Raw genomic sequence first — 21,986 nt, forward strand, 5'->3', positions numbered from 1 at the left:
CGCACGACATTCAGAAGGGCGTATAGTTCGGCAGTACGTTATCTCCTTCCGAGCAGGAATGGTTGCGCTTGAGAGAGCCCACAATGCCACGCTAGATGTAATTACACATCAAACACAAACTGGTGTTCATCAGGAGTCGCAAGGCCTACAAATGTGCAGTATGTTGCAAAAGATTGTCACGTTTGCTTGGCTATCAGTGTTCGGCATTTGTATATCAGTGCATAAATGTTTTAATTGGTCGGATAACAAGAGAATAAGCTTGTATAAATCCAGCTCCGGGAAAGGCTTCCCCCTAATGCGCCTCTTCCCGTTTAGTTCAATATTTGCTGTGACACCAAGCTACTTGTGTTTACTTTGTTCTGTTAGTAGATGGGTTGCGAAGATGTACGGTAGCGATAGCACAATATTTTGTTAGGTTCGTCAGTGATTGAATGAATAACTGTTCATTGAGTGAATTAATGGTCTTATTAGGTCGCGACAGTATATATGCAACTTGGTTTAGCATTTAATTTGAACCATTAGCATAAAGTCTAGTAACGACTCAATTAAACTAGCCACAATTAAACAAACTCAAACGCATCAAAGCTTCATGGTGCAGGATATGGATTAAATACAAACAAACAAACCAACAAACCAACAAACAAGCGAACAATTACACCAGGGAAATGATTTTCATTATATATTCGCACGAAAATGATTCGAAGGCACATAGGATATATGACATACGTAACAGCGCAATATCAGTGTAATATCAATGATTCGATGGAACAAAAAAAAAAAACGTTTTAGGGTAATTAAAATGAAGGCATGTGAAGGCGCTACATCAAATTGGCAAAAAAACTTATATCCAACATGCACTTCTGGGCGCCTAAAATGTCCTTTCCGTTATCGCAAGCTGAATACAATTTCCTATATTAGTTCCAGTGCAATTCTAATGTGCGTTTATCGTGAATGTTACGCAGTGGTATAAGGTTTAAATTGCTTCGAGCTGGGCTGTGAGTGTTTCTGGGTTGTCTTAGCAGGATGTCGGAAGTTGATAGGTTGTGATGTTAACTTGGTGACAACGAAGAAACGCTCAAATTGTTCGAGGTGAAGTTTCTCAATGTCAACGATGCTGAGAGCGACGCGCGTGCACTTTCGTCGCTGTCCACACACGGCGCTACGTTCGCTGTCGTCACGCACGGCACCGGAAATGACGAACAATGTGGTGCGTTGGGGTCATTCTCCGTCCACGAAGTTGTTGGTCTGTCGCCGGAAGTCGTAGGTAGCGTAGATGCGGTCGGCGCTCCTGCTTTCGCCGAAGCGGCGTGCCATGGCCATGACGTCATTGGGCCACGTGTCCTGGACCTCCGTCTTGTGGCCGAAGAACTTGAGCGTATCCACAATCTCCTGCGTGTGTTTGTGCAGTAGCGTATGGCAGTACATTCAATGATAATGATGATGATGATTTATTGGTATTCTCTGTGAAACGATGTGGTGAGAAATAGTCATCTAGCCTGCTTGAGTGAATGTATGCTAAACATGTGCTTTTCACACCAGCATTTTTGTATTCATCTCCCTAATCTTTTTTGCTCCTCCTCCAATCCTCGTTCTGCTAGCTCTGCCTGTAAGGGATCCAGTCGTATCAACCTCTTCCCTGATTCTTTTCCACCAATACTGTAAACGTATCTTGCCTTTGTTGACTGCTAATCGGTTGATCCTTCAGTCCACTTTAAATTCATGCGCTTCTGGAAAGTGTACGTTACCTGCAGGCTGAGCTCGCTGGCTGAATTTCGCATTCCCTCAGGATGTGCTGGTGGTCTCCGTATTTTTGCTGCGAATATTTGATCCGGTATGTCTTTGTGCCTTGGCAACCAGCTGGATCCTCAAATAGCAAGGTACTGCCCTGCGTGTTATCATACAGATTTACGCCTTCCAGTTATTGTAAGTCATCATGGTACTTTTTGTTTCTGTTTTATTTGAATTCGATTAACTGTCTGTTTCTCTCACCTTCTTTTTGATGACTCCTCGATGTGTACTTACACTTTCGATTACCTTGTACTTGGCTGCCAACTTTCTTCTTACTTCGTTCTGTGTCCATGCCTTTCATGCACAGATACTTGTGCGCTTTAGCCGCCCATTTATTTGCAACCGCGCTCCCGAGTCCTCCTTCAAAACAAGTTTTGCTTTGCGCTTCTCCTACTTCAAAAGAGGCCCAACCTATGTCACCCTGCACTGAATCATTAGCCTCATTTGTGGTTTTACCGTGTGCCTCGAAAGCCAACCGGCCTACCGATCTTTGGTTAACTTCCAGCCCCGACAAGATGTAAGATTTTAAGCGCACAATGACTATTGCGAACGCTAGCGCTGGCACTGTTACTCCTTTCCAGATTCCACGCACTAGCGCATATTTATTGCGGCCCCAAGGTGCTTCACGCTTCATTATTGCTGCATTCTGCTTCCCCTTTATTTTTCATATTATCTTGGTGGGTGCTTCAGTAAGCCTTTGCTTCGTTTATGTATACGCCGATGTACTTATATTGCTTGGCTACGGGTATGACTTGCTGTTGAATTGATTGATGACAGCATTGCAATTTAAAAAAATGAGACTGGTCACTCGTCCGGATTCTTGCTCCACCTTGTAAGAAAGCCATCGCAGGTTCAGGAGGCAAGTACCCTTATTCGGCGAGGTGGATGAATTGAGCTAGTTGATTAGCGTTCAGACTAATTACCAGCGCAAGAACGAACTTAACAGGAAGCTTTAGCTTGGCCCGTTTGATCTAAACAAACGGGAACGGAGGCATCGTTTCTTTCGGCAGCCACGACACCAATTTTTGATGAGGTTTTGTTGCATTGTAATATATAAAGTTCGAATATAGCGAGTGCACTCACTAGAATGTTGATTTAGCCGTCAATATTGTTTTCTTTTTTTCGATATTCCTGAAATGAAGATTTAGGAAAACTGAAGCATCAAGCTTACAACACTTTGATTCTGTAGTAATACGTATAACGATACGACGATTCCGTAAGTTACACATACTGATACATGACTATTGCACGCCCCTCTAAAATACACCACGGATTTGTGACAAATATACTTGCATAACTTAAGGACACATTGCTACATAAAGGTATACACGCAAGCTGTAAACTGATAAAACATATTTGTGCGCTTTGGATGCTACATCAGACGCAGCTAGCAAAACTGCCACACCTGTCTTTTGCGCAGAATTACGGATTTTCCAAGCATCGCGCTACAATCGTTCTGAAACTTGCCGATTTTCGTTAATTTTCATAAAAATCTATAAGGCCCCGAAGCAAAATTCCGCTTCCTACAGTCGGTGAAGCGCATCTTGCTCTCGTAATCTGCAGCAAATTTCATTGAAATCGGTTCTTCGGTCGACCATCGAAAGAAATTCTGCGTTTTACGTGAACTTGAACATCGAAATCGGCATTGACCCCGATCTAAAGCTTTCCTCTTACGAACCAACACAACAGAACACCGGACAAGTGCTAGTATTGTCCCACAGTGGACTTGCTATTTAAAAAAGAAAGTGGGGTTTTACGTGCCAAAACCACTTTCTGTTTATGAGGCACGCCGTAGGGGAGGACTCCGGAAATTATGACCACCTGGGGTTCTTTAACTTGCACCTAAATCTAAGTACACGATTGTTTTCGCATTTCGCCCCCATCGAAAGGCGGCCGCCGTGGCCGGGATTCGATCCCGCGACCTCGTGCTCAGCAGCCCAACACCATAGCCACTGAGCAAGCACGGCGGGTGGAGTTGCTATCGAACAGTTTCTTGTTGCCTGGGAAGGTTTGCCATGCAGGACCACGTGGTTCTCCGGTCGGTCGAGTTTGGGAAAGTTAGCGTTAAGTACTCACACGACTGACGGTGCTCTCGGCGTACAGCGTGTCCGGTATGAACTGGTGGTGCAGACGGCCCCAGTCGGACGCTCTCTTCACCGTCTGGTCCATCCACAGCACCCGCATCACCACCTAAGAGGTCGCGGGCGAAAAAAAAAGAAAATTACCCCACACACCCCCACTGCATTTCATTAGATTAAAAAAAAAGGTGTTATTACCCCAAGGGGAAGCTTTAGCTCCCAGGCTATGGGTGCAGGCTTTAGCTCCCAGGCCATGGGTGCAGGGCACCCATAGGAGCTTGGGAGCTAAAGAAATCGACGGGCTCGATTTCTCCTTTCCCACGCGCACGTGGGAAAGGAGAAATCGTTTTTGTTGGCAACCACTAACTTGGTAAGGCTCGTTGTGTGTAAAAGAAAGTGTTAAAATCTAGTGACCGTTGGAAGCGGACTATCGATTTGGGCCACCGATATTTTTATAACCCGCCGTGGTTGCTCAGTGGCTATGGTGTTAGGCTTCTGAGCACCAGGTCGCGGGATCGAATCCCGGCCACGGCGGCCGCATTTCGATGGGGGCGAAATGCGAAAACACCCGTGTGCTTAGATTTTAGCTGCACGTTAAAGAACCCCAGGTGGTCGAAATTTCCGGAGTCCTCCCCTACGGCGTGCCTCATAATCAGAAAGTGGTTTTGGCACGTAAAACGCTATGATATTTTTATAAAAAGTTGTCGTAAATGACAAATCTTCAGAAAACGAAGCTATCGAGTTTACAATTCCTTAACTTCAGCAATGAAAAACGATATCACAATTCTGTCATTTGCATCTAACAGTACAGCTAAAGCGGACAAAATTCATATATTGTGCATCACTGTGCGATATACCGTTCTTGTGTGAGTATGACTTTTGCAAAAGCCCTGTAAACATTGCAACAAATTGCGAAAGCAGTAAATTTAAGCGAAACATACGGTAAAAGAACAGTATCCGGCTACGGGTGGTTGGCACCATGCCAGCCGATGGCGTGCCGTCGATAGGATTGCATTACGGCTCCCTAAGGACGGGGATGCAGTCACGCTTGGATTGAAACACGAACGCCAGAAAACGAAACAATCGCAAGAGACGCGCTTCCCTTTCTATTCGGCTGCATCGTGCATGCATGTGCATGTGTGCCTACGTGCGCGCATGCATTTGTATCCGACGGGCTCGCTGCCCTGCGTGTTCTTGTTCTTCACACATGAACGCTGTTAGAAGTACAATAGCAGCACTGTGGAGCACTGAGGAGTAAGTCAGTATAAAGGCCCGACGTGCTGAAAGAAAATCGTTGCTAATTATTCGTAACGCTTTAACCTAGCCTATATGTTCGGTTCCAGGAACGGTTCACTCAAAAAGTGAACCCCTTTTTATTTGAGGGTCGCGTATTATGGGTATACCAGCGCAACCTTTCCACATGCGCATGTGCTGACGTCAACGGGTGGTTGAACCTTTTGGCGGCATCACATGACCAAATACACAGTACAATGTCCAAGGCCGGCCGGAGTAAAAAATAACTAAAAAACGACCCTATTACGAAAGATATTAATTAAAAAAAATAACGGCTTTCCTGCAAAATTCAACGAAGCAATCAATCAATCGTTTCATTTCCTTTTCAGTAGGAGGAGGCGGCACTAAACGCAGTGAGAACAGCTTGACGATGGTCCCTGTCCCCTTTGTTTGGCATACACAGCAGATGGCATAGCACACGTTACGTATGTTCTGTACGTTTAAAAATATTAATTAAAAAATACGCAATAAATGTGGCACGTATGCCGGCACTTGCCAAGTACAGCTGGGAAGGTAGACGGTCGATTATTAGAGGAGAAACCTTCGTTTCCTCCTCTAATAATGAACCCATGACCGCGAAATGAGGGGAAATAGAGTTTTGAAAAGACACTACGTAACTCTTAACGGAAATTTCCTGACTGCTAAGCTTGTCTGAGAAAGTCGTATGGGTTTTATTTTGTACCTTCGCGCTACAGTCGGGTGGATGACACTTTCTTTTCTTTTCAAGAACCGTCTTACACCTTGCGAGGTTCCCCACAAGTGATTTGCCATATTTGATATTAACTGGCTTATAGTGTTTCTTTTTGTTCTTAAAGGGCCCTTATAAATGCGTCTTATCGAAGTCGAGCAATGCATTTGATGTTAAACTAGTTATTTTAGAAACACTTTGCAGCAAAAAAAGTACTTCAACACGTTCAGCAGAAGCTGAGCCTGTGGAAATCGCAGATCGTCTTTCATCCCCTTCGCAGTCTTCCCGCTCCTTCTTCGACAGAGAGTTTTAGCAGCGCGTTTGCCTTACGCTCCGCTCCGCACACATTTCACGCGCACCGGTGGCTTCTTAGAATGCATTGATTTCGCTCATCTAACAAGCGCGTCTCCCACAGACGCCAGTGACGGGCTCGCAACGACTTTAGAAAGCAACTAGACGCACCCTAACGCTCAGCTAAATCACCCTCCTAGCGGAACGTGGTCAGCGTTCTACGTTCCGCTGCCGCTATATATATGCGCGCTGTAGCGTGCTGCTGAGCGGCTGTGTGCAAATTGTTGTGCTACGCCGGTTCGAGCGGAGCGGGCCGCTCCGCTAAAACTCTCGACTGCCTCGCAATGCAAAGGCTGCGGCGGAGCGGGTCGGGCCTGCAACACTCCGCCTATCGAGTGTCAACGGGGCGAGCAGTTCAAACTTGACTTTGGATGTCCACGTATACGCTCCTCTAGAGTTAAAACTCGATCCAACAAAACCGGATTTTACGAAGTTCCCGATATAACGAAGAAATTTCCATTCCCCGGCGGCAAACACCCATAAGGGTCAGTGTTGTCATCAACCCGAATTAACGAAACTACCTTGCGTTAAACCCTATTTAACGAAGCTTTTCCAGAAAGAAATGAACGAAAAAAGCTGCGATTTCTTTCTAATTTCGACGCAGATGTGTTTTTCTTCGAACGTGCGCTCTAACGCTATCGCGTCAAAACATCTAGGCACCCTAGCCACGGCCCTATCTTTATTTGTACGTAACTGCACGCCGCACCTATGCACGTAACAACGGACTCGGCAGTCGTTAGCATTCTTACGTACCAGATGGCACTAGGGGCGGCGGTGGTACTGTGGCACACCTTTCTTGACTGATGTCAGCTATTGGCCAATAGCAGCCGCGTATGAGAAATCTGCCGTACATATATTACGAGACAAAGCAGCCCGAAAACAGCGAAGAAAAGGTTTCCGTTGAAAAGGCATTGTTTGAGGGAAAAGGTTGACTTCCCGCTCCGCGCTTGCGATCTCCAAGCGCCGCGCACGACTGCCAAATTTGGCCGAGATGTGGTGAGGAAGGAAAGCGACGACACAAGAGGAGCGCGCATCCTGTCGTTTTCCTCTTGTTGTCGTTTCCTCTTCTTCACGCTATTAGGGCAATCGCGCTTTCACTCTGTGACGACACGTCCAAACGTTCTGCTGGGGGGAAAAAAATGCGTCCGTCGTACCGATACACGTGCACGCACGACTTCCGGAAAACACGACAAAGTCGTGTGTACCTGGGCTATGCCAGAAATGATTCGTCCACCGCCACTACCGGAGAGGGCCATGGCGACCCCGTACCCGTCTCGTAGCACCAGCGACGGAGTCATCGTAGACAGGGGCCTGTGTCCGGGGGCGACCTGCGCATGCGTGTCACAGCAACGCGCACGCATTCTCATCAAGATCGAAGAGAGCTATGGGATAAAACAGAAACTGCGTGTAACAGTAACTGAGCACCCCCCCCCCCCCTCCTTCCCATTCTTCGTGTGTTATTTTATTCGGCGCCGTCTTTGTAATCAAGCGTGTAACAGGATGAGCGAGTAAAAAGAGCGAATGACAGAGCACTGAGCAGCAACCAGATGCTTTATTTGCAGAAGCAGCATGTAAAGACATCACTGAAGGTGATATAAAAGAAAGCAAAAAAAGAAGGATAAGCGTTAGGAACGGAGATAATCCAGTTCTTTCCCAAGAATCCCGGCTATATCGCTGGAATTATATGTGAATTATTGTAAACGTTTACACACTGTTTACTGTACTAATGCCTTGCCTGGTCTTTTGGGTCACATCAAGCTATACGTATGTAGCTTTTAACCCAAAATGGCCATCCAATATGGAAACTGGAAAATAAAATTTATTTTATTTTGTTGATAGCGTGACGGACGCAGAACTGACGCATGCGTCGCCACTTGTGCATGTGCAAAAGGCCTCAAAGATTTCCCGCGCGCGCTGTTCACTATATCGTATATATATCTATATCTATATTTATATCTATATCTATATCTATACCTTTATCGCGGGAATGTTTTCGCATCCCCACAGGTAAGCAATCTTAAGTATGTCAGCGCGTTCTTCATACTTATTACTTACTGGTGTGTAAGGAACGTGAAAACCCCTTTTATTTTTAATTCCCTCACAACTTTTCGCGACTAACGTCGACATTAATGCTGTAATATTGAAGCAATGAGGCGACACACCGTATTGCCGCCTCAGACACACGTAGTGGCGATTCCGCAGCCAATAACCCCCTTTCCAAGTGATCACGACACAATATTTCTCGTTGGAATCACTGCACTCCATTTGAAACTCTGCAGTGTCGAACTAGTACCCTGGCCGCAACGTCGTTCCAATGACTATCCATGAAGCGGCCGCAGTCGATGCGGAAGTGTCTGTTGCTGATGGTGTGCTATCACTTCAATATACTGAGGGCTCCGTAAGCCTTGTGTCACCTTGGCACATCCATTCTGGTGGATTTGCCAAGAATGGACACACACACTCACCAGTGTAACGTACGCGGTGCTGGAAGCTGTCTGCTAGGCTAGGAGAAAGTTGTCTATTAGGCCACATATCCAGTGGTGCATGTTGACCACTCGGCAAGGTGGCAGCCAGTACATACTTAGTGACCCAAGCTAGTGGACAACATGGGTCATCGGGTGAAAGAGGTTCATACGTGCCGCAGAGCTGGTAACGTTCCCAAAGAATGCTAATCGCATAGGTATAACGCGGTTATGTGCAGCATGTACACACACGTTGATAAAGTCATCGTCTCCTTGTCGTAAAAACTGCCTTTTTTGTCTGAACACACACACACACACACACACACACACACACACACACACACACACACACACACACACACACACACACACACACACACACACACACACACACACACACACACACACACACACACACACACACACACACACACACACACACACACACACACACACACACAAATAGGAATTATTTCACGACTCTTAGTTCAAGTGATCGATGCTGGAGTCCATCTGATCACACATCTTGTTGTTGAGACCATTTGTTTGGATCTAGCAAAGTGTTTGGTGAGAGCTACCAGCAGTGGCCATAATGAAGCGCGCACCTCTTGCGGTGAAGCGGTCCAGCTCTCCCAGAGGTAGGGAAGGCAGGCAATGAGGTTCGAGAGAATAATAAAAAAAAAAAGAGTGCAGGAAAGAGAGTCCTCTGCGCCATTCCCAGTAAGCATGCAGTGCGCCGGGGTATTTTCCACACGCACCGGTTTGTCGCGGCTGTTCGCATTGTGGTGTTGGATAGCGTGGTTGGGCATTGTGAGTGTTTGCGCCCCCGCAGATCAGTTCAGCGTCCTCGCTAGCGTGTGTTTGTGATGGGGATGGTAAGGGGAGTCGGTTGTGTTTGTATTCCTTGAGCCGATTGCGGCGTTGTTTTTCGCAGTTCAGCTCTGACACTTCTAGGGGTAATGTCTCGGGCCACTAAATGGCGGTTGCTCGGTCTATGGAGGATCGCGAGCTACGGCACGAGCTAGTTGACTGCCATCTAGCAGAGAGTGTGACATCGTGTCGCCAGGTCGGCGTCTTGATGCTACATCGTGGATTTTCTCGGCATCAGCTTGGGCGGTATACGTTCGAAACGCAGGCGATTCTCGTCTGTCTGGGAGGACACAGGGCGTTTAAATCGAATTAGAGTCAACTTCCACGAAAACATGAAGGCGAGAATATGATTAGCGCACCTTCAGCGCAGTTCCGCAAGCATCGTAATTCCCATCCGGCATCAGCTCTTTACGTAACCGCTCCAGAAATAATTAAAAAAAAACGTGCACAATACAGCGCGAGAGTTCGCTTTCTTACCTGGTTGCGCAGCGACTTTGACAGGTTGTACTGGTCGAGTTCGTACGGCAGGTCAAAGTTTCGGATGACGTCGTTGAATATGACGCCGGTTCTTCGAGACAGCACCATCGAGCCGAACCTGTGTTTTGAGAAATCAGAACAAATTACGGGGTTTGAGGTCCCTATAACAACACGCGACCATGTCGCTAACTTGGAGCGGAAGTTGCCAAGCTTAGCGAGCTTTTAGTAAACCCGTGTGAGCGTCTTTCGCCAATTTTCCAATGTCAGAGACATTTTTTCAGTGATTTATTCAGTGATTTATTCAGTGACGTAGATGGCCGGTAGATTGTCAGTGCATAATTTCCTCGAGGGATTTTGGCTTTGTGTTCAGTGTTTCGGTCCCGTTATATACCTTAAAAGGTAGCTTGAGGGGTGAGTTCATTTCGGGGGTTTCTATTTAGACGTTTGGGAACGGAGAAATCACTTTTATCTGCAACCAGTGCACCTAATGTGTTGAGTTTCGTTGCGTTCGAAAGAAAAAAAAAAGTTTACATTAAATCACCGGATTTTACGAGCCAGAACCACGATCTGCTTATGAGGTGTGCCGTAGTGAGGGACGCCGGAATAATTTTGGACCACCTAGGGTTCTTTAACGTGTACCTGAATCTAAGTACTCGGGTGTTTTCGCATTTCACCCCCACGGAAATGTGGCCGCCGTGACTGGGATTTGATCCCGGAACCTCGTGCTTGGCAACCCAACACCACAGCCACTAAGCAACCACGGCGGGGAAAAAAAAAAACTAGATTCTGGTGACTGACGGCAGTGAATTTTCGATTGTGGCGGTCAATGTTTTCTGCAAGATTGTTCAACATTTCAGAATTGCAGAAAACGAAGGTGTCAAGTTTATAAATTTGTAACTCAGCAATAAGAACGACATCACAATTCCGTACACGTCACCTAGTCATACATTTAAAGAGGACATTATGGATTCACTATAGGCTGCTCTATACTACACCGCTAATTTGTGAATGAGACGTTTGCACAACTCTAGGAATCGCACGTAATCACACGTTAGCGCCGCGTTACATATTTGTAAACTGCGTGCTTCATTTTTTGTTTAACCTTGCCAGTTATCGGGAATTTTCATAAAAATTCAGGCACTAAATCAAAATTTTGCTTGCTACAGTCATTGCAATTTAACATTCTCTCTCAAATGCAAGAATATTCTTTTGAATTGGTACATCGGTTTTCTTCGTACACTGTTAGGGTTGGCGTCTGACACCACGTGGCGACAAGTCATTCACCCTACCCACTGAGCCGGAGCCCACGGGCGACCTCATCCCCTTCCCCTCCTCTCATGGTCGTGGCATCGTGTGTGCTTACCTCATCCCCTTACCTTCTCTTGGCCGGACCCCACGGCGCCGGAGAGGTCATTCACCCGACCTTCTCCCCGGATTCATCGAAAAGAGGATCGACTTCTCCTACCCGTGCTCGGTATTGCAGGAGGAGGGGCCCTCTCTCCGTGCCTGTCACGTGTCATCGACGGAAGCAAGATCCCGCCCACACTTGTGAAAGCCTATTCAAGGGGCTCCGAAATATGCTTTTGATAAACTTCATACTTGAGACTTCATACTTCATGCTCTTCTTATTTTCTTTCAACTACCTTTGAATAAACAGTGCAAGTTTCGCACTAGCAAATCGTCTCGCCCCTGCTTGGTCGCCATGATCTACCGGATGCCTGCAGCCCGCCGACAACGCCACGCTACCCAATAAGTAATGTCGGTCGAGCTTCGATAGGCAGGCGCCGCTACTTCTCGGCAGCAGTACGGTACGCTACCCTTGAGTACGCAACAACACGCGTTTGGATAAGGAAATGGGAGTTGGTGCCGAGCTAACCATTCTTCAAAAGAGGGATGTGCGCTCCTCATTTCGTCGCTGCTCCTAAAGATATACCGAATGGCTTCCATAGTGAGCTACCTGGGTGGGCATCGAGGCTGATCTTATAAGCAATCCACAACCTTGAGGTCGGACGCCATTTTAGAAAACCATGGGTCGTTTTCCCCTTTTCCGCGTCTCCGCAGTTGTCTCGCCAGCGCGGGAGTTAGCATACAAGGCTATAATAAGAAAAATAATAAGTAAAGTATTATGCCCCTGTCAAGCGGACAAGTTAAGTGCACTTCCGGGGAGTGCACTTCGGGACCTTGAGTGACACCTTAGGCTACACGGTGCTAAACGGGAAAACAGAGCGCACTCGCACAAAAAAGAAATGGCGACATACTAAAACCAGGTTTTTTGAAGATGTAGATTAATATTTTAAGAAACCTTCTAAAAAGCGATTGATTTAGTTGTATTATAAATAAAAAAACAATCACAATCTATATTTACTCAACAAAAACGAAAATATTTTTTATCATAAGAGGGTTGCAAGTCAAGGCCGACCAAGACGAATGCCTAGCCAATCCAGAAAAAGATGGTGGCGTGCGGCGAGACGGCACTTCATCCTGCTAAAACAGAATATAAAGCGAGTTCTGTTCTGATTATTTTGTTAAAAGGTGTTCAACAGCTAGAATGAACTTCTGTGTCCTTCTTCAATGCATTACATTCTGTATAGTTGAAACCGCTGGCGGCGAGGCTACGCACTCGATCAGCAAAGTGCGTGCCGTGAACAGACTCCGACAGGAGTGCACTCTTGTGCGAGTACACTCAGCTTGCGACGTTTAGATGTGGGAAACTGCACCGAGGAAAAACCGAGTGCACTCTCCGTAAGTGCACTTAACTTGCCCGCTTGACAGGGCTATTAGAGGGTCTGAAGTTTACGTTGAGCGAGGCGTTTTCCGGTAAAAATGTGCCCAAGTTCGACCTCTTATCTATACTTAAAGGGTGCTTAAAGGGTTACATGGAGAGAAGCGTCTTTCGCAAACAATAAAGAAAAAAAAAACTTGCTTACATCGGTTCCTGCGGCTCACGGAATCGGCAGGCATTTTTGTTTCATCTGTGTCGCTCGTCAGCCGCACAAGGAATTTCCCACGGCAATTGGGCGTTTTCATGTTTCGTTACTAAATAATGACATTACGCAATTTAAAACACCCTTCTGACTACGTGTTGCGGCTAAGTCTAGACGACATTTGAGCAGAAAGTAATCTGGAGTGGTCACTTGACATATTGAGCAGCTCTTTCTCTTCGTAAAGGAACATATTAGTCTTGCGGTAACAGAAAGTCCTAGACAGCGAGAAGATCTCGCAACAGGGAATTGAACAGAATTGGAAAGTTGATTTGTTCCACTCGAGGGAAAGGAACTCAGACGAAAAGCTGCTAACAACGGTACCGCGGAAGTCATCTGGCACAGTGAGGCGGGGACGCACAATAAGAAAAAATTGACTTCCCAAAAATTATGAAATCTTACACTAAGTACAGAATGCTATAAAGCAACAGCATCATAGAAAATGGGAGTCTTTTTCTCGTAGGCATCGTGAGAACCCTTACGCTCGTAGTGGGGGAAGAACAACTACTAATACCGGTGTCACGCGTACACTTCTGATCGCGATCGGGGCCGATCGGGATCGGATTTCTTGACTGCGATCAACAATGTTCGCTGCTACACGGTCTTAGTGATCCGGATCGAGTTATTGTCGTCTGCTGATCGTCAGCAACTCTCAGGACTGCGCAATGTATTGGCTACAAATTCAGATTTGCAAAATGTGGCTAAATTCGAACAATATTTCAATGTTACCGCTTATTATTGCTGGTAAAAGATCTTTAAAGGTTTTTTTTTTTATTGAGCTGCCTTCGCTTCTTGTTTTTAGCGTTTTCAGAATACTGCGCTAGAGGGCGCAGACGTCAACCTGCGATCGCGATCGAGGGGTCTGATCGCGATTGCCGCGGATCGCGATCGCCCAGATCCGGATCCCGCAGGATCGCGATCGCAAATGACCCTGTAGCAACACCCGATCCGGATCGAGCTCGATCCGGATCGGCCGCGATCGCGATCAGAAGTGCACGTGCGACACGGGTATGAGGTATACAGTTTCACTAACGACATTGGGAAGGCGCGCAGACACTATTGCGACGCGAGAACAAGCAGCCTGGACAGAGTCGCATCTCAACTGAAGCGATTTCGTTGTAACGGGATTTCGCAACAGCGCGAGTGCCGCGCACATGTATGAAACTCACCACGAGTTAAGTGACGAGGAAACCACAATGGCGTCCCCGTCTTGTGCGAGGAATCCGAAGTGGGCGGTGCCCGCACCCAACGAGCCGTGGAAGGGCGATCCGTAGTAGCCGGACTCCGACGAGGGACCCACGCGACTGTCGATTATGCGCGCTATCGTGGCGACGGTCTCAACTGACGTCGCCTTGGCCACAATCTGTGACGGGGACGGCATTAAATACGCACACTTTTGGTTTGCTGACATCGAGAGCGGAAGCGGAAGCGACGTTACGGAATTGGCCCTCGCAGAAATTAATTTAGGCACTCCACCAAATGCCTATAGGGACACGTCCTTGCGATGTGTGTAAGCACTCGTGTATACGACGAAAAAAAAAATGCACCAAATAGATTAAAGCGCTTGCAATGTGTTGCGCAGGTTTCGGGTAGTTTGTTAACGCGTACACAAGACCTCGAGTATGACCGAGAAGTGCACTGGGTGTGTAGTGAAACGCTTCAACAGGCCCAGGGAGTAGCGAATGAGTCACACTTTGGTGTAGCCGGCGCGCCGTACAGAAGCGTGCGTCATACGTTTCGAAGACTATACGCAAATGGACGATATGAGAAACCTGCAAGCGCTTCGGCACACACCTAGTTTGAACTAACCAAGAAGGGGAAGGACCACGGGCTATACTCTATCTGACAAGTCACCTGCAACACTGCGGAAGCTGCTGGACTCCTTAGCCAATGGAAAGGCCGAATGCATCTCGGGATGTGTTAATCCGCGCCAGGTCGTCTGCCCACCGCTACAACAATTCGCAGTGTACAACGTGCATATACAAAGGTCTATAACATGTCACACGTATCGCTGTAACGTATCATGTGCCAAGGAAAAAAAAAGCTCTGTAATCCCGCCAATAATAAGACGTTTACGCCGGAAACTACATTCCGCTGCGCAAGGATATTATCCGTGTACCATCGGCAGTGCTGCAAACTACTCGTGAGATGGCGTACAGAAGCGTAATTTTACTATATCGTATGTCAACATCCGGGTTGGTGACGCCATGCCTGTTCCCTCACCCCGCCTCGCCCTCTCCGTTCCCCGCACCGCTGAAGCTTTGAAAACGCTTGTCTCGGCTTTAACAGCGCAGCCAATGAAAAGACCGCCATCTTGGTTAATGCAAGTGAGATGTGTGGGAAAATCTGTCTATGGTAATTTTTCGCATTGGCTTGTACATAGTAAAAGTCCATAGGATCACCACGTCTAGCGAAGCATTAGCATCATGTATGGAGTACAGAGAAGCGTTTTGTAAAGACTCAAATATATTTCGGCTATAGTTAGACCCGTGCACTCCTAAACCAATGTACACCTTTTGGGGTGCATGATTGCCAGAGAACAGTAATCTTCATCTGTCTTGCTTGCGTTTCCTTTTTTTGAAAACCGCCACGCCCGCTACTCTCCTGTCGCAAATGCTCCGTCGCGCTGATAACGCGCATGCCGTTCGTGACTTGGAAGTACTGGGCTCGCAGCGTTAAAGGAAACGAAATGCGGACAAGACGGACTATGATTATCGCGTTAAAGCAAACGAAATGAAAGTAATGAAAGTAATGAATGAAAGTAATGAAAGTAAATGATAGCAAACGAAAGTAATGCGGACAAAACGGACTATGATTATCGTTGTGTGGCAAGATGCGACTCAAGGGGCTAATTTCGCTTAAGAGTGTATGCGACTTGCGAAGTGTGCGTAACTTCGTCACGCAACCTTGCGGTCGTGGACATACAGGTCGCTCGTAAAGCCCCTTAAACTTCGCAAAGTAGTGCCACGCTTTGAAGACTGCCGCCTCCTCCTCGCGCGCTCTGGCCGAGGCCGACGCCGCATCGCTATTGGCCTAATAGCATCACGTGGGCCCTCGCGTCTTGCTTCAGCGCCATTTGTGCTAGAGAAGCGTCTACGGAGTGGTGAGGAGCGTATGTTGGCGCCGTTGCTACTTTCGAGCAGCGTAGGTGGCGCCACGGTCGAGAAGGGCGCGTGAAAGGGAGGAGAAACGAGGAGTGAAGGCGGAGGAGGAGAGTGTCGCTACTTTACGAAGTTTAAAGGGCTTTAATCGCTCGGGTTTGCGCATATATACATTCGCGAGGCCTAGCTTTTTTCTTTAAGTTTACTCTTCGTTTGTCGTACCCCGTCCATATCGACGAACCGTGGGTCGGCGAGCACTTTGCGCCGGCTGAAGGCGAATTTGAGTGACTCGACGAACCGATGCGCCGTCGTGCTGTCGTCGTGCAGCGAACCGTCCGGGAGCACGAAGCGGCCCATAGTGCCTGCGACAGAAGGGGGGGGGGGTGAACCAGGATTTTGAACGTCGCGTGCGGAGAGCCACTGAATGCATCCGCACCGCGTTCTGAACTTTTGATGGAACGCTATCACGGGGTAATTAGCGCAGCAGAGTTTCCTATAAAAGAAAACTGCCTGGGCGTGTTACTTTCGCGTTTCGGCGTTTCAGATGTACTGCTGGAATCGCGGGAAGTATACGCACGCATTTGGCTTAACTTGGTGCTTGCGATTTCAAACGTCCTCGTATAGCGCTATCTGTCACAATTTCGACTTTCTTAACTTTTCCATAAATCATAGCTTAATATTTTTTTTCTGAACGAATGAAGGTAACAAAGTTCCTGCGGGCATGCAGTGAACATTGCTAATTGTAGCATTTTAAGCGCATGTTTTTTTTCCTCCAGGTCAATTCATGAACGCCAGCACGCAATGGCAAATCAATGCTTCCAACTGCAGCAAAGTGCTCATAGACAAATGTGGCTTTGTAAAATTTAAACTTGGCCGTGCGCAGGCGCAGTGAGTGCTCTGCTCACCGAGCACCAGTCCCAGGTAGAGACCCCCAGCAGGTGGCCTGGGCGCAAGCAGCGTGTGACCCCTGGGCAGCGCGAATGCGACGGGCGTTGTGACATTGGCCCGATAGGAGGCCAGGTCCTCCTCCGTCAGCAAGCCGCCTGCACAAATGCGAGCGGAGCGCAGTTGTTGGTAAGAGACACCCTAAACAGCGGTCAGCTTTAATAGTCCGTTTGCACTGGGACAGTAGTACTTCACGCTGTTTTAATTCTTTCGCGTTAGGAGGTTGAATGCTGTAGTGGAGAAAACGAAATTCAAACTTTCCTCCACATCCAAACGGGCCATATATGCCCTGTACTATAATTTTGTTGGTCATATGGGTTTATAGGGTAAGATACAGGTTTTCGTACAGGATCCTGTACGTTCATATAGAACTGTGGATGCAAGGCATATGAGGCATACGGGGTTATAAAGTAATGCTTTCTTTGCCTCTTCTTCCGACTTTCCAGGCGCTTCTGTAGTTTCTTGGAACACCACCAGGTGGCGCTCACCTCCGCGCCTCCCGGCCGCCGCCGCCGCGACAGCGTTGCAGTTTGTGCCTAGGGCACGTGCTGTGCTTGCTTTCCTATGCGACAAAAATGCATTTGCTGGGCTGTGGAGGTAGCGTGTTGGGCTCTGATAGTGTAAACATTATAATCGCCCATCGCCTGAAGAGAGGGAATGGAGCTGGCGTCGCAACAGCGTGCTGGCCACCTGGGTAGGAGGAGCACTCAAACACGCGCCATCAAAATGGCTCCAAAGAGTGCACTCGGCGTCGAGGGCACCCAGGCCATAAAGAAGCATCGCGCGGAAGAGCGTCTTTGCTACGCAGCGAAACGTAGTGCAGACGGCGAATGTGTGTAATACAATGTATAGGCAACATAGAATTATACTGAATTAAGTACAGCCCCTAATTTAATTAATGTATAACACTTCCTCCACGGTGAGATGTGCCATGTGAGGCAATGATAATGCTCAACACTCTCGGGCATTATGAACAATGACGCACAACAACGCCTCAAGCAAACACGTCTCCTTGTGTGTTCTGTGTACTACGCAGATAAACAGCAGTGGTGTACGCAAGGTAACGTGTTAACATCAACTCACTCGCCACTATCGTATTGGACTAAACGCTGAAGAAATTACATATTTGCCGCCAACATCACCGCTAATCATATTCAATCAAAGCAAACACCATACAAAGCTTCGCTTACATCGATTCCCACAGTGCGTGGGATCCGCCGACATTTTTGAACGCGACAGCGTTAAAGAGCTCGTGTCGCAGAAAAGCCGGTGTTGTCGGCGTCGGTGTCGGCGGCGTTGGCCGTGAGCAAAAATCCCGGAAGGCAATTCATAAATAAAAAAAAACAACTTGCAAGATGGGCTGGGTGGGAATCGACCCAAGGTTTCCGGAGTGTGAGACGGAGACGCTACCACTCAGCCATGAGTTCGATGGTTGAAAGCGGGACAAAAGCGCCTCTAGTGAATGCGGTGTTTCCTAAGAAACGTGCCGTAGAAAGTTATACTGCGGTGTATATCGGTAATTATGAGCATGTAAATTACAGAAGTCGCAGTTAAACGAGTAGCGAAGTACGTTTCCGCTACATTTCTTCTGCGCTTGGCGCACACGCAGAGCCATCTTGCGGCAAACACAGAAGACCCCCTCCTCGCAATGTACGGCACTGCCCCGACAGGTGGCGCGCCACTCGCCCGCTTCTCCCCTTTTTCTCTTAATAGTGCTAAAGAGGGGACCGTAACACAGCAAAATGTATTGTAGACTATAGATGACCGAAGAAAATGGCGACCTACAAGTACGGTAAGATGAAAATTTGCCTAGAATTGGTTCAGCTGCGTTTCTTTTTGCAACAGTGCGAGAAGACGACACGAAGAACGAAGAAGGTCATGGGAGACACACGCTGAATCGGGAAATAGGTTTTATTCGGGCGAAACGCAGGTATTTTATGCACGCACCACATTTACGAGGTAGGAATTTACACACTTCCAGACGTGTGTAGCACGTACGTGTCATTACCTACTACCCTCCTCCCGACGAGCTATCAAGGTACGAGCGTCCTTTTCGCGACAGTGATAGTCGGCGAGGCGAGATAGTTGAAGCAGATCACATCGCACGCAAAGGTACTGACTGCGCTAGCCAGGCTTCAATATCACTCTCGCAAAAGGAACCTGCACATCTAAGTTTGCGCGGAATCGACGACTGAAAACAGTATAATTGAACGCAATAAATCGTTGTAGGAAATATTTTTGAATAATCTGAATATAGCTCAAGTATAAACTAAAGAGACTATTTGTCGCCGTCCCGTTTCCAAGGGGTGAAACCAGAAATAATCATCATAATCGATTATCATAATGAACTTGGACCGTCAGCCCTTGCTGTTTATGACGGAGGAACCGCTAAATCGGCAATTTTGTAAGTCTAAGCAAAGCGCAGGCGTTTTGAACGAAATTGCAGGCGCTCCCGGCTGCGAGCAGGCCATGGCAAAGCCAACTATCCAAACAATAAGCTTACACCGAATGTGTTTTACATCATATTTTTTTCATTTATTTCATTCCATCCTGTTTTGGAGTATCGCTTAAGGAGGGACGGTAAATCCATGCTGCCAAATTATAGAGCACTTGCACATAAAAGGCAAGCTAATAAATACACACAGGAAAAAAAAACCAGATATTTGTGACAGTATTGTCTAGACTCTAGCGAACAAGCAAGTTTACTTTCCATGTTCAGAGAAGAGGTGAAAAGCTCCTACAAAAAATAAAAAAAGTTGCTGGCTCTAAAGGCAGATATTTGTGACAGTATCGTCTAGACTCTAGTGAACGAGCAAGTTTACTTTCCATGTACAGGTGAAAATCTCCTACAAAAAACAAAAGTTGCTGGCTCTCCCGCAATCGAGAGTACATGTAAGCAGGAAATGGAAACAGGCAAAGCAGATTAGTTGGAGACGATACTAGCCAGAGTCTCGAAATAGGTGTAGTGCAGGTTCGCAACACCACACCCCAACACACCACACGGCACCGCGCCGCGCCGCACCACACCATAGTGTGCACTGGCCCATATGGACGCTGCCCAGCTAGAAGAAGAAAACCGTCTGAAGGCGGCACGACAGGCAGTGAAGTACGTCAGGGAGACAGAGCACACTGCCCAGCTGCAAGAAGAGAAGCGCCTGAAGGAGGCGCCACGCAGCGGGGCGCCATCTTTCGAGGCGACGCAAAGCCCGCGCCGCGGAACTCACGGACCGCTGGCGTTCAAAAGAGTACAGGCAACCCTGTCTCAGCGCCAAAAGATGATAATGAAGTGGGTGGTGCCCTGTATCTGCCTTTTGAACGTCGTTCTCTTGGAAATGACAAATAAAACTGCAGCGTGCTAGAAGCAACGTACAGCTTGAGTGATATTGTGAACAAACACCAGGAATAACTCGGAAGCAACATTTTTTGTAACTTGTTGGGGCAGTAACTAGCGTATGCAGTGCGGTCCTGTGGAAAGGGTTGGGGGTTAGAGACCGCATTTTCTCAAGTTTTGATTGGTTGCCTGGATGATCTCGTTTTGTTCTCGCAACTCGCCTGGATAACGACTCTGGCTTGTGGCTCAATTAAGGCCACTTTAAGGTCGCCGACAACGGGAGCTAGAATCCTTTCATGCTCAAAATCAGTGGCGATGCGGCAGATGCGAGAGAAATGCATTAGCATTACGTCGTATGTCCTGGATTAATGATTCGAACCGCGTTCACGAAATTGCAATGCGTTATTTAGGAGCTCATCCCACACACGTCCCCACTCTTCCAGGAACCAAGTCGAACTTAGGGAGATCCAAGGCAAGCCGCCGTCAGTTTATATATATATATATATATATATATATATATATATATATATATATATATATATATATATATATATATACACACTCTTCGAAGCTCTCCATTCCCCTGTCTACCTGTAACACGTGACCGTCTTCCCGCATTCACTCACATAGGCTTTTTTTAACTTTGAAACTTCTAACACATTAAAACGGGGAAACTGTCAGCTGCGCACCTTCTGCTTGTAGGTCCCTGGCGAGAACCTCAGCCAGCGGGCCCTCGTAGACGGACGCTTTCCTCTGCGAGAGGCCGTGAAGCGTTGCGGCCAGCGCCCTCTGCACGAGCGTCTCACCTTCCTTCAGTGGTCGCCCGTCTCGCCAGAAGATGTCGCTGCGGGCGCCACAGTGGTTTCACGCGTCACTCCGCGCTGCTGCCATTGAGTTTCCATACAGTTGTACTACAGGCAACTTTGCAGCTGCGACCGTTCGGCCACCATGGGAATGATGGGTAGTACACGGATTTGTTCGCTCTCCGCACTTAGGGCTTCAGTCGTCCTTGTGGCTTCGTTTATTACGTACGCTTTATCTGGGCCCAAATTGGACTGGATTTCAAAACAATTTGCAGTTTTCTTTTATGCAGGAGGTAATAAGAGTCTGCAAGCACGCATAATCGTTGCTAACTGGAGTGGTTTCGGTTGTCCGTGCGTCCGTGGCGTAATGATTTCAACATCAGGATTTTGTGATAGAGGCTCTGAGTTCGAATCCTGCCATTGGATAATTTTAGTCACCTTTCATTATTTATAACGTAGTCCTTCCTTAAAAAAAAGATCACTTTGCAAAGACACGAGGCCATTTAAAGCCAGAAGGACGAAGTACCAGGCAAATCCATGTTCTACCCCCATCATTCCGACGCTGTCTGAACTGCCCTGCATGCGGCTCCTGCACACACTAGCGCCACAGTTCCCTCTAGTAATTGCACGAAACCCTATGACTACTGCAGCTAGGCGCCTTGCAATAAAAAAAACGCGGTTGTCGTTAACAGGGCTAGAATTCTCGGGATGTTTCGCGCACTTTGAAGGGACTGTGCCTCTAACCGTCTTCCGCGTGCGACAGCGCACTTCTGTTCTAGGGAGGCCACTCCCCAAGCCTCGGTGTAATGTGATACGCC

At 47.5% G+C, this 21,986-nt stretch overlaps 1 protein-coding gene across 1 annotated transcript; it reads right to left on the reverse strand.

The window, feature by feature from the left end:
* Positions 1-868: 868 nt before the first annotated feature.
* On the reverse strand, positions 869-17,128 carry LOC142590991 (scoloptoxin SSD20-like). The gene is made up of 6 exons (XM_075703366.1): positions 16,995-17,128; positions 16,312-16,451; positions 10,008-10,125; positions 7,404-7,526; positions 3,865-3,978; positions 869-1,389 (listed from the first exon to the last, which is right to left on the reverse strand). The coding sequence occupies exons 1-6, from the start codon at positions 17,088-17,090 to the stop codon at positions 1,219-1,221; spliced, it is 762 nt and encodes a 253-aa protein (XP_075559481.1). The 5' UTR covers positions 17,091-17,128; the 3' UTR covers positions 869-1,218.
* Between the last annotated feature and the right edge of the window lie 4,858 nt (positions 17,129-21,986).

Source organism: Dermacentor variabilis, chromosome 8 (genome assembly GCF_050947875.1).
Source record: "Dermacentor variabilis isolate Ectoservices chromosome 8, ASM5094787v1, whole genome shotgun sequence".
In the NCBI taxonomy this organism is placed as follows: Eukaryota; Metazoa; Arthropoda; class Arachnida; order Ixodida; family Ixodidae; genus Dermacentor; species Dermacentor variabilis.

What these genes read in the sequence shown, in the direction of transcription:
- LOC142590991 (XM_075703366.1), bottom strand. Translation starts at nt 17,090, where the DNA reads ATGTCACAACGCCCGTCGCATTCGCGCTGCCCAGGGGTCACACGCTGC. An exon ending in GGTTCGTCGATATGGACGGG is followed by an intron (nt 10,126 to 16,311) that starts GTACGACAAACG and finishes CTCAAAACACAG; the next exon opens with GTTCGGCTCGATGGTGCTGT. An exon ending in CAAAGTCGCTGCGCAACCAG is followed by an intron (nt 7,527 to 10,007) that starts GTAAGAAAGCGA and finishes ACGCATGCGCAG; the next exon opens with GTCGCCCCCGGACACAGGCC.